Source organism: Hakea prostrata, chromosome 2, assembly GCF_041222555.1.
Source record: "Hakea prostrata isolate BN-2017 chromosome 2, UWA_Hpros_2, whole genome shotgun sequence".
NCBI lineage: Eukaryota > Viridiplantae > Streptophyta > Magnoliopsida > Proteales > Proteaceae > Hakea > Hakea prostrata.
In genome coordinates, this window is record NC_142601.1 from 49882261 (window position 1) to 49895452 (window position 13192).

At 36.6% G+C, this 13192-nt stretch overlaps 1 protein-coding gene across 1 annotated transcript; it reads left to right on the forward strand.

Annotated features, from left to right (window-relative positions):
* Window positions 1–2234: 2234 nt before the first annotated feature.
* On the forward strand, window positions 2235–2741 carry LOC149024674 (uncharacterized). The gene has a single exon (XM_089143517.1). The coding sequence runs from the start codon at window positions 2235–2237 to the stop codon at window positions 2739–2741; it is 507 nt and encodes a 168-aa protein (XP_088999643.1).
* The last annotated feature ends 10451 nt before the right edge of the window (window positions 2742–13192 follow it).

A 13192-nucleotide genomic window follows, 5' to 3' on the forward strand; every position in this document is an offset into this window, starting at 1 on the left:
ATGAATACTATATGGTAGCGGTGGGAAATTCTTTGGCGTTAAATCAGGGTATTTCGGAAGAATAGGTTGTTCCAGCTCGATACCGTCAAGAGTTCCTGACTGTTGCATGGGAACAGGTTCATCTTCGAAGCATTTTTCCCTTCCAATATTTTTCTATTGGGGCTTCCCTCATTCCCTTTATCGAGCATAATGATGCGAATCGGTCTTTAATGATTTTGAATATGCAACGTCAAGCAGTTCCACTTTCTCGATCCGAGAAGTGCATTGTTGGAACTGGGTTGGAACGCCAAGCGGCTTTAGATTCGGGGGTTTCTGTTATAGCAGAACTTGAGGGAAAGATCATTTATACCGATATTGACAAGATCACTTTCTCAAGCAACGGAGACACTCTAAGCATTCCATTGGTTATGTATCAACGTTTCAACAAAAATACTTGTATGCACCAAAAAACCAAGGTTCACCCGGGTAAATGCATTAAAAAGGGACAAGTTTTAGCGGACGGTGCCGCTACGGTTGGTGGCGAACTCGCTTTGGGAAAAAATGTATTAGTAGGCTATATGCCATGGGAAGGTTACAATTTTGAAGACGCAGAGTACTAATTAGCGAGCGTCCGGTATATGGAGATATTTATACTTCTTTTCACATACGGAAATATGAAATTCGGACTCATGTGACAAGCCAAGGCCCCGAAAGGATCACTAATGAAATACCGCATTTAGAAGCCCATTTACTCCGAAATTTAGACAGAAATGGAATTGTGATGCTGGGATCTTGGGTAGAAATGGGTGATATTTTAGTAGGTAAATTAACCCCCAGATGGCGAAAGAATCATCGTATGCTCTGGAAGATAGATTATTACGAGCCATACTTGGCGTTCAGGTATCCACTTCAAAGGAAACTTGTCTAAAATTACCTATAGGTGGAGGGGGTCGAGTTATTGATGTGAGATGGATCCAGAAAAAGGGGGTTTCCAATTATAATACAGAAACAATTCGTGTATATATTTCACAGAAACGTGAAATCAAAGTAGATGATAAAGTAGCTGGAAGACATGGGAATAAGGGTATCATTTCCAAAATTTTGCCTAGACAAGATATGCCCTATTTGCAAGAAGGAAGACCTGTTGACATGGTCTTCAACCCATTAGGAGTCCCTTCACGAATGAATATAGGACAGATATTTGAATGTTCGCTCGGGTTAGCGGGGGATTTGCTAGACAGACATTATCGAATAACACCTTTTGATGAGAGATGTGAACAAGAGGCTTTGAGAAAACTAGTGTTTTCTGAATTATATGAAACTAGTAAGCAAACAACGAATCCGTGGGTATTTGAACCCAAGTATCCAGGAAAAAGCAGAATATTTGATGGAAGAACGGGAGATCCTTTTGAACAACCCGTTCTAATAGGAAAGTCTTAGATTCTGAAATTAATTCATCAAGTTGATGATAAAATCCACGGGCGTTCAAGTGGACATTATGCACTTGTTACACAACAACCCCTTAGAGGAAGGGCCAAGCAGGGAGGACAACGGGTAGGAGAAATGGAAATTTGGGCTCTAGAAGGATTTGGTGTTGATCATATTTTACAAGAAATGCTTACTTATAAATCTGATCATATTAGAGCCCATCAGGAAGTACTTGGGACTACAATCATTGGGGGAACAATACCTAATCCTGAGGATGCTCCAGAATCTTTTCGATTACTCGTTCGAGAACTACGATCTTTGGCTTTAGAACTGAATTTACATATATATCTCTATATATATATATATACATGTAGAGTTTTCTTTTGTGGCCTTCCCCATGAGAAATAGTACTTTGGTATGCTTTTGAATTAAAAGATTGCAATTGTGCCTGCCACTCCACCGGCCAGCATTCCCCTTTTCCGTTAATTATTATTACATAAATAGATTAATAAATAAATAAATAAATAATACGGATAAATAAAGATCCACACCCAAATGACAAATCCGAGAGAAGTGGAAGAGCTTCATGCCTCCATTTAAAAGAAACCAAATTTCCACAGAAGAGTAATGAAGAGAGAAAGAATCCATCCAAAACGTCATTTTCTCTTTCTCTCTCTCTCTCTGAAGCAAAACCCGTTAGAATCCCCATCAACAACTAATTCTTGCAGACATTAAAAGCGAGAACCACCGAGGAAGAAGAACCATATATTCGTTGGAAGCTTCGCTTAAACGAAGAAGACACAAAGGAATCCGAAAAACGGAGGAAAATGGCGACGTTGCAGAAATTCAAGCTTCTCGCTACACAGTGTGCCATCGCCGGAAGTCCTACGCGAAGCCCAACCACCAGCCCTGTAATTCATCTCCGCCGCCGTAAAACCCTACGAATGTTGCTCGGTCGCAGCAGTGCTAGCGGCCGCCGATTGTACCGTCAGGAGGAATCGCCGGATCGGGAACAAGTCGTAAACTCAGATTCGCCTCCTCAAGAGTCTTCAGAGAAGAAGACCAAGGGATTCATGAACCACACTCTTAAGGATTTGTTCATCTCTTCCCCTCCGCCGCAAGAACTACAACAAAACAATCTCAACAAAGCTTCCCACTCCGAGAAGATCAGACGCAGCAGCGACTCGGAAGGGTTTCCATCGGCGATCACCAATCGCGAGGATAGCTCCTCCTCGGCTAGGCGCTTCGCTATTGGATCGTATCGGTTACGGTTACTGAAGAGAGCTTGGCGACCTGCTCTGATTGCAATTCCAGAGTCAAAAGAATCACCTTAATTAGCAATCACCGTCACGGAATTCGGAAGGAAGAGAAATTAAGGGTACGAGCTAATTTGTTAGTTTATTTTACCTAACTCTAACTCTCTGCTCTGTCCTGTGTAATTTTGGTTGGATCGAGTAATGGAGAAGAGAGTTCAAAACCCAAAACGCTGAGAAATTGAAAATCTGGTATGGAAATTTTTTAAAATGTTTTCTGGTTTCAATTATCTCTTCCTCTCTTGGTTTTTTCCTTGGGGTTTCTCTTTTAGAAAGAATTTGTGGGTTTTTGTTATCGAATTTTTTGGAGGCAAAATCCAATTGCAAATTAGATGGAAATGTGGAACTGTCTGTGGAAGGAAGGAGAGTTCTGGCGTGCTGCTGGAAAAATCATGTACAGTGATTTTGTCTTTGATGCGTTTTGGAATTGTTTTGAACCCTCCCCCGTGATAAAGATAGGGGAAGAAAGAGATCTCATCTCATCAAAGGCAGAGAGAGATAAGAGAAGACCAAGCCACAGAGAGTGGGAGACAGTGGTCCCTTTCCTTTCTTTTTTAAGAAAAAGAAAACAAAGAATAGAATCAAAAGGCTATCTATTAGCATTTCCTTTTGTGCACACTCGAGTGATTTCATCATTTCCCTGTTCTCTTCTCTTCTTCACGGTGTGTGATTGAGAGAGAGAGAGAGAGAAAGAAAGACTCATTCAATTTGCTGCAGTAGCACAAGCAAAATCCGCAGAGCATATCAATTATCGAGATTCCAAATTATATTGGCATTAGTTTCTGGTTTCAAATTATTGCTTTCTTAACGGTAATTGCATTGGTTCTGTCAAAATATAGATATGGGTGTCCAGCACCAACGTCTTTCAATGCAATCAACTTTTAAAGTATACCATCTGATACATCCTAATGTTCTAATGTTCCAAATGTCTTAAAGTGTTTCTTTATTGAAGGTTGAATGTTTAATCTCTATTTTGTCCTTTAATAATTAAGAAAGCTAAAGAAAATATTATCCTCATTTAACAAAAAATCATATGAAATAATTTTATATGTATATTTTTTATTTTGGATTAAAAAAAAAAAAACCACCCTATTGATAGTAGGAATTTCTTAAAATTATTGACATCAAATTAGACAATAAATAAATAAAAGTTTATTAGAACTAGAAATTTCTTAAAATTGATAACATTTAACTAGAAAATAAAATAATAAAAATAACTAGGAATTACTATTTTTTTTATTACCAAATTGAAAAGTACATATATAAAATTGAAAATGAGTTTTTTTTTTCTTTTTTTTAACTAAAAAAGAAGATTGTTTAATTAGGTTTAAGTTTTACCTAATTAGTTTGGATAATAATGTAATTTAATATAAAATGTAAATAAGTAATATAAAATCATATGGTTAATTTGAGATTTTTAAATAAATAAAATATGTCATGTGATCATTTAATTAACATAGTTTAACGGTAAGGGGACAAAGTTAGAGGTTGAATTAGTAATTTCAAAAAGTATAGGGGATAAATTAGTAATTAAGCTATAATATAGGGAGACAATGATATCCCTAAATAGTATGATACAACACTCGTTATGAGATAATATGTCTCTTAAAATCACATGAACAATATGATATTCGATACCAATACTTTAAATCCTACCTACAATTTGAATAAAAATTATTTTTCCTAAACCAAAAGAAAAGAATCGTTAGAGGAAAATCCTCCCTAGGGCCTCCTCCAAAAATGAAATGACATGTTTGCTCTGCCATTTACCATGAGAGATGTGGTAGTGCCATTTTTGTGTTTTTTTTTGGGTAAAAAAGTTCATTCAAAAACAAAGATATTACAAACAATGGTATCTGCCTTACAGCGACTCAAAAGCCAAGAATTGAACATATGCGAAAGTTTTGAAAGCTCCATCAAAAGGCAAACCTGGACAAGGAATACAAAGAATTTGCCAAAGAGTTGGGAGTAGTTTTTTTTATGAAATGGCACCACCACTATTTGCTATTTTCCAAAAATAAATAAAAATTAGCTGAGCTTGTATGGGATATAGGCCTTTGGCATAAAAAAAAAAAAAGAGTACGAGCTATAGGTCCATGCATGTACCTAGAGGATCCAACTATGTAGCACACTATCTAACAAGGAACACCCCTCTTGTTGGAGCTTGAGAAAATAGTCATGTCCATAGTGCATTTTTATAAGAATGAATATCAAATCCATTATATATTGGGCTATTTTTGGTATCAATTCTCATTCTCTATTATGTCTATTTAAAAGAAATAAGTACAAGAATTCATTATTGGTCAAGAATGAAAAATGGTTTGGTGAATTTTGTCGAAAATAAATTATAGAATGAAAAATAAGTTTGATATCAGAATAAAAAATTGTTAGTAAATAATAGTGAGCAAGTGATAAAAGAGGAAAAAGTATGATTTTTATAAAAAAATATGTATTGACTATTTTACCCTCATCTTAACCATAAAATTTTAAGTAAACTTGTGCATGAATGAAGAGAATGAAATTCTCACCATAATTTATAATAGACAAAAAGTTTATTATGGATTTTGAATTTTTTATTATTTTAAATAAAAAAAATGAATAGATGTCAAACAATTTAAAATAATGAAAAAATCGGCACCTTTTGATCAATTCTCATTCTCTATTATGCCTATTAAATAAATAAGTACAGAATTCATTATTAGTCAAGAATGAAAATGGTTTGGTGAATTTTATCGAAATAAATTAGAAATGAAAAATAAGTTTGGGTTAAGATAAAAAAATTGTTAAAAAATGATAGTAAACAAGTGAGAAAAGAAGGAAAAAGTATGGTTGTTATAAAAGAATGTGTATTGACTATTTTACCCTCATCTTCCTTATAAAACTTTAAGTAAACTTACACAAATGAAAATAATGAAATTCTCATTATAATCCATAATGGACAAAAAGTTCATTATGGGTTTTAGAGGTTTTTCTATTATTTTAAATAAAAATAAAATTAAGAATAGATGTCAAACAATTTAAAATAATGAAAATTTCTCATAATTGACAATGATAATTGATACCAAAAAGAGCCTTGGTCTACTATCTAAAACCTCCTTAGTTTTATTATTTCTATATGATTTTTTTTTCGATTAAGTAATAATGTATATAAGAAGCTACCATCGTTCTATTAAAAATACATTATTAATGCAAAATAAAGGTAAAATAGTAAAAACAATTAAATCAAGGATAACTAATTAGTTGAAGCCGTACCAAAACCAGCTAATAATATATGTTATCCCAACCACAAATTCAATTTTTGGTCTTAAAGCACTGAAATGATTTATAAGGCTCTACTTCTACCGACCTAACATAAAGTGAAAGCAAAAAGATTATGAGGGATCTTTATGAGAGTAACCACCAATTATTAGAGAGAGTTACATCAAGATTAGGCTCCAGGAGCATTTAGGAGCTATCTTGTGTTTGGTTGTGTCATACACATCTCTCTCTGTTCTTTTTTTTCCTTTGCGTAATTCTGTTATATACATCTCGATGTTTAGTGGTTAGCACATAGACTTTTCCCATCCAGAGATCTTGAAAAGGCTGTCTCTTTAGTCTTTACATTTTTATCTTATGTTGTGAAGTGCTTTCAAAAAGATTGACTACTTCTACAGGGATTTCAAGGCTTTCGGGAGTTAAGATAGCTAGAATTGGCATTGAAATTAACCATCTTTTCTTTGCAGATGATTATATATTGTTCACGCTAGCAACTCTATAAAATGATGTGCTATTCAATCAGATTCTTGAGGAATCCAAAGCCGTTTCGGTGCAACATATAAACAACTCAAAATCTTCGATTGTTTTCAGTAAGGGTGTCCAAACCTTGACAATGAGACAACTTTCCCATTTCTTGCACTTTAATGAAGTTCCCTCTCATGGAGTCTTCCTGGGTTTTCCCTCAAGTATTGGGAAGTCCAAATCTCAGGTTTTCTCTTTTTTATATGATAGACTTCAAGCTAAATTGGAGAATTGGAAAGAAAACCTCCTCTCCTAGGTGGGAAGAAAGTCCTCATTAAAGCAGTAGCTACTACGATTATCGACGTATACTATGTTGAATTTCCCCCTTCCCAAAGAGATGTGTAATAAATTATCTTCGTTGATTGTGATTTTTTTGTGGAAAAATCGAGACACCTCTAGCATCAATTGGATTAAATGGGATATCTGGTGTCAGTCTAAAATGCAAGGGGGTCTGGGTTTTTGCGGTCTTCACTCTTGTAATAAAGCCTCATTGGTGAAGCAAGGATGGAGACTCTTGACCAATCCCAATTCTCTTTAGGGAAGAATTGTTTAGGGGAAATATCTAACCCATTCTTGTTTTCTTGAAGCTTTACCTCCCAAAAGAGCCTCATGGGGATGGAAAAGCATTTTGGTGGGACGAGACCTTTTAAATGAAGGGTTACTTAAAAAGTATAAGTAATGGCTTCACGACAAAAGTTCTCTCGAACCCTTGGATACCCCTTCTCCCCTCTCCCCATCCTTCTATAGCCCTTGGCTTTGGTAGCCCACTGGTTGTAAATGATCTTATCGATTTTCAAACTCAGTTGAAAAATGAACTTGCTTAATACTTGGTTTATTTTGGCTGAACAACAAGCAATTCTTTCTATTTCTGTTTTATCAACTAATGTTGATGATAGATGGGTTGGAAATTTTCAAAGAATGGTTGTTTTCAAGTTAAATCAGGATACCATCTTGCTAAGCACCTCTTCTCACAGGTTCAAAGGACCTCCTCTTCCTCTCCAAACCTCAACTAGAATCGAATTTGACATACCAAAAGTAAGAACTTTTCTTTGGAAATCTGCGCATGACGGCATTTCTACTCAACAATCCCTCTTTGATAGAAACAATAGCCCATCTCCATTATGCTTATAGTGTGCATCTCATGTAGAAATTGTTTACTATGTTTATTTCATTGTGATTTTGTATGAGCTTGTTGGAGTGCTTCCCCTTTAAGAATTGATACTTCTGTATTTTTTGGTAATACTATTCATGATTGGTTAGACTTCTTAGTAGACAAGTTCAGATCATCAGGTATGCTACCACATATATTCTCTTTGGGTCTATAGAAATAAATTTTTGTTTGAGGGTCAATGGCCTTCTCTCTCTAACGCTATTGCATGGCTATACAGGTTACAAAATGAAACACAATGGTGCAATGGAACTTTATCTACAATGGATCCAGACTTCTTGAATACTTCTCATAGATCAGATTCTCATAATTTTGGTACTAAAGGCTTTCACTCCTCTTCGAACTAGCTTCAGAGTATTTTCTAATGCTACTTGGATTCCTGCTTCAAAACATGCTAATAGACATTGTGTCAAATGGAGTCCTATAGGATGTTTTGAGCTAGCAAAGTCAAAGTTTTGTTTTGGTCCCTCAAATTTTATGACGGAGCTTGAGGCTAGTAGGGACTATTTATTGGTTATTTTTGAACTTCGTTTTACTCAGTTTGTCTTCTTTTTTGATTGTCTGATTGCCATCAAGGCTTTAAATGGACAAGCCATCGATATCTATTGGTCAAGTTATGGCTTAGTCCAGGACATCCTTTGGTGCCCTCGTTCTCTTCAATATGTTTATTTGGCCAATGTACCTAAGGGTTGTAATGGTCATGCTGACTTCCTAGACATTGGTACTAAGAAGTTCCAGCTTAGTCGAGTTTGGTGGCCGTCCCTACCATCTGGTTTTGTACATAATACTTTTTCTTCCTCTATTGTCACACTAAAGAATCTATTATAATTCTCTGTTTGCCAAAAACAATAATAATCTTGAAACTGAATGGAAAACCAGCCTAGACCAAACTGAAAAAATTGATTCAAACAAAACCCTTATTGGATTTGTTTTTGTTTGGGATATTACAACTCCAAAACAAATTGAAAATCTAAGGTTGTGTTTGGTTCTGTAATTTCTAGGATTTACATCAAAATCATGATTCATTGGAATTAGGTTTGGTAGGATGATATTCGTAACCCAAAAAAACAAAAGATAAATTTTTTGGTTCTCTTGATTCTGACAAGTGAATCTGTCAAAAAAAAACCCATTTTGTTACTCAAATCCTAGGAAATTGCTTTTGTCTTGCACCTATTGGATTGGAATCTTGGTGGCCAAGACGAATCAAGATTTCGATCCAATGGCACACTGGACCGTCTTGTACATTTAATGCACAATATAAAAGCAATTTTCATTGTTCCTAACAAGTGAATCTATTTTAAAAACTGTTTGGTTACCCTAACTCTATAAGTGGATTCCACCTTATTAATTTGTCATCTTTTAATGAATTATATGTTTAAGAGATCATACACATGCTAACAACACTAAACCATTAGGATGACATACACTATTTAAGGGCAACAATTACGCTTCGCCGCTCCTCTTTCTCTTTTTGTGAATACACTATGTAGTAGTCAAACCCACAAAAGCAAAATGTTTATTTTCCAACCACCGGACTAACATATGACTCGTCTGCCTCTGCAAGCTTTCATTTGCTGGCGATTTGGGATGAGAAAGATCTTTGACGAGAGAACTGAAACCAATAGTAACCTTTAAGTGACTGAGATGCAACAATAGAGAGCTGCGACCGGTGTCTTTGTGTAATCTTTAACTGCAAGTGTTGGGTAAAGCCCTCTTCTTAGTTTCACTATTGAGGGGAAGAAGAATAAGAAGAAACCGCTGCTATAGTCACTGGAAATGCAAATCTAGGGCAAGAGAAATGGTTAAATCGGTGGATGCCTTTTGCTACCTCAATCTTGAATCTTGTCATCAAAGAAGATTGTTGGATCTTGAAGAGCAAAATCAGATCCAAAGTAAGCCCCAACTTTTCTACCTACCATATGTTTGTTGAAATTCCCCATTGAACCTGTATCAAACATGTTTGTTTAATCTCCCTTGTGTGCTCCGACATAATGCCGTGTTGTTTGTCCAGCATTATGTCGTGTTTTTTTGTCTAGCATTATGCCGTGTTTTTTTCCGTCCAGTCTTGTGTTGAGTCCTTCATCATATCTATTTTTTTTTAATACCTTAGGCGGCCTTCAGCGCTCCCTACTTCTACTATAAAACCCAAGAAAGGGGAGAAAATTAAGCAAGGTCAGAAAAGAGAAAAGGTGGAAGCTTCAGAGCATTTTTTAGGAGATACCCTTGTGGACAAGGACCCTCACAAGTCAAAATGAAGATATTAACTTGGAATTGTTAGTTGTTAGGGCTTAGGGGGTGCCAAAACAATTCAATCTTTAAGGGAACTCTCAAAAACCCAAAAGCCTAATATTATGTTCCAAATTGAAAAAGTGTTCAGCAATAAAGGTGGAAGTAGTTTGAAGAAAATTGAAAATGGACAAAACTTTTGCGGTGGACTCGAGGGGTCATTCAGGTGGTCGTTGTTTGTCATGGAATTAGGGAATTGAAGTCAATATACTAACAACAAATAAAGATCTGATTGATTGCCATTTAGAGGCTCGAAGTGGAGAGAAATTCCTATTCACAAGGATATATGGGGATCCCGTAAAACATAAGAGGCATTTAGTGTGTGATAAAATCAAGGGATTGGGGTCTCAGAGGTAGGAGCAATGGGTATGTGCAGGCAATTTTAATACTATCCTATCAAGGCAGGAAAAGGAGGGGGAGAATAAAATGGGAGAAAGAGATATCAGGAAGTTCAAGGAAGTAATAGATGATTGTTCCTTGTTAGATTTAGGGGGCCAAAGTACATGTATTCACTTGGAGAACTAATAGAAGGGGTTGTGACTTGATAATAAGCAAACTGGGCCGAGCTTTTGCTAACTCAGAATGACGTGTAAATCATGAGAATGCTACTATGACAATTAGATCAACAATCGAGTCAGATCATTTACCTTTAATCATCGACTCAATGGGTGCTGTAAGGTGGGGAAGAGGCCTTTCTGATTCGAAAACATGTGCAACACCCAACATGTAAGGATAAAGTCCAAGAAGCATCGGAAACAAAAACATAGAAACTTTTGGAAGAGTTCAAAAGAATATTGTAGGCCTAATGTCTGAATTAGATTTTCTCAGTAGCATAATGTCCTCAGATTGGGTAGAAGCAAAAGAGAAGCAATTGCTATTGACCTTGAAGAACAACTGGCCAAAGAGGAAATAATGTGGCAACAGAAGTCATGAGTAGCATGGCTCCAAGCAAGTGATATGAATACCAATTTCTTCCACTCAACAACACTTCATAGGAGAAGCTACAACATAATATTCAGATTATGCAAAGAGGAAGCGGGTGGACAAACTCTGAGGAGGAAATCACAGACGAAGTGCTAACAAGCTTTCTTGTTGGAAGGGGTGAACTAACAAGCACAACAACAAGTATTGCTAGTGTATCCATCCTATGGTTCTGGCAAAGACGAAAGTGATGAAAACACCTGAAGCACTTGAGATAAAATAAGCACTATTTGCAATGAAACCTTCACAGTCCTCAAGGCTAAATAGATTCCCTTTGGGATTCTTTCAAAGATTTTGGAACCTCATTGAAGAAGATCTCTGTAAGTTTGTTAGAGATGTGTTTAGCGCTAGAAAAGTTAGTACGTCCTGCAATGAATGAGACATTTGTGTGTCTAATCTCAAAGATAAAAAAATCCAAAAAAGTTGAACACTTTTAGCAAATCAGTTTATGTGGGCCTTCAAAGTGATCACAAAAATAATGACGGAGAGACTTAAAGAAATTCTTGGAGCCCTTGATCTCACCATCATAGTTAGAACTTTCTAATCCCCTCAATATCCATCTCTAATAATGTGTTATCAGCTCATGAAGCCTTCCACTTTCTCAAAAGCAAGAAGAAGGGTAATCAATGTTTCATTGGTTTGAAGCTAGATACATAAAGCATATGAGCACCTTGAATGGAGGTTTGTAGAAATGGTGCTATCTCGAATGGGGTCTGACTAGGGAATGTATTTCAACTACATCATATTGCTTCTTGATAAATGGATGTGTGAAAGGGTCTCACATCCACCCAGCCATTATCCATTTACTTGAATACCTAAGGAAGTGATCCATAGTCACAAGATCCGGTTTCAAATTGTTGGAATATGCTCTTGGGGCTTGGGGGAAGGGAAAAAAAAACCTTTCATAAAGGGGGTGGGGGAAAAAAATAATTTTGGGAAAAAGGGGAAACAAAAGGTTTGGGGGGGGTTGCGAAGGGGGGGGGGGGGGAGGGGGGTGGGGGGAAAAAAAAAGGGAAAAAATAGGAAGGAGGAAGGAGGGGAGTGGGAGGGGCCGTTAGCCTATGGCTAACACAAATCACATCACACACCATTCCACATTATAACACAATCACAAGCAAGAATAAATCAAGTGTTCAAATTAAAGGTAAAATGTAAAAAAAAAAAAAAAAAAAAATCAAGAATAAGTCTATTTCTGATTTCTTCTAATATTTCACCTTCTTCTCTCCAAGTGTCTATACACTTGCATCCTCGGATCGATATCCAATTCGTAATCCCAAAGGTGTGTTAGGTGTCTCTATCATTATTGATCGGGGTTGTAAGGGTACTCCATGCTGGCACTTGGATCGTCATGAGCCACGTTCAATTTCCATTGCTTCCTCAGTTGTATAATCAAGGGAAATTATCTCCGAACTCGAGCTTGGGATCTTTTCTTCACTTGTATGGATATCTAAAATCAACAAGCCATGAGGGATGAGCTCTAAAGAACTCAACGTGTAATACAAATGAATATGCATATCCTTCATTCATATAAAAGGTAATAACAATAATATGTTGGCATAGTATGAGGTGTCATGATTATGCAAATACGATGTAATATTGTTCATATACTCTAACCAATGCAGGTCTCTATATAGGTAGACATGCATTAAAATATAACTCGAGCTTCCTCTAGGTAGGTCTTGTTACTCTGATCCCTCAAGGACTGGTTACCTCTATTAGGATCCTAGGTAAGGGGTACAATAACTTCACACCTTGGGTTGGGGTTTAGGTGACCACTCTCTCACCACACCATTGGCATGAATACTGGTGCATGTCAAGGGAAAATCCCAACCGAGTGCAAGTCATCTACTTAATCATATCATTATAGCACCAATCAGCTCGATTCAGTATCATTCCCTATCTAGAGTCAATGTATCATATGGCTCCAACCAACTCGGACTATGCCTTCTCTTAACCCTATTGGTCATCCACAAATAATGGGCGGGAATCTCTCATGTCCTCTCATGGGTTGGTTACTGGTCTTGGGTGCCCATGAGCCCAAGCCTATATATGCAACCCTACCAATGAATGGCCCCCACAATGTGCCCTTGTCCTCTTATGGGTTGGTTACCGGTCTTGAGCACCCACTACATTGTTGCCACGGGTCACTCAACCTTAATATCCCCACCGATAGGTAATGACATGATGGGCTGCCTAACCATGTTTCATTTAGATAACCTAGAGATGTCCCCTAATCTGTATTTCATTTTAAGATTCCTAA

Excerpts from the sequence above, each read along its gene's own strand:
- LOC149024674 (XM_089143517.1), top strand. The coding sequence starts at position 2,235 with ATGGCGACGTTGCAGAAATTCAAGCTTCTCGCTACACAGTGTGCCATC.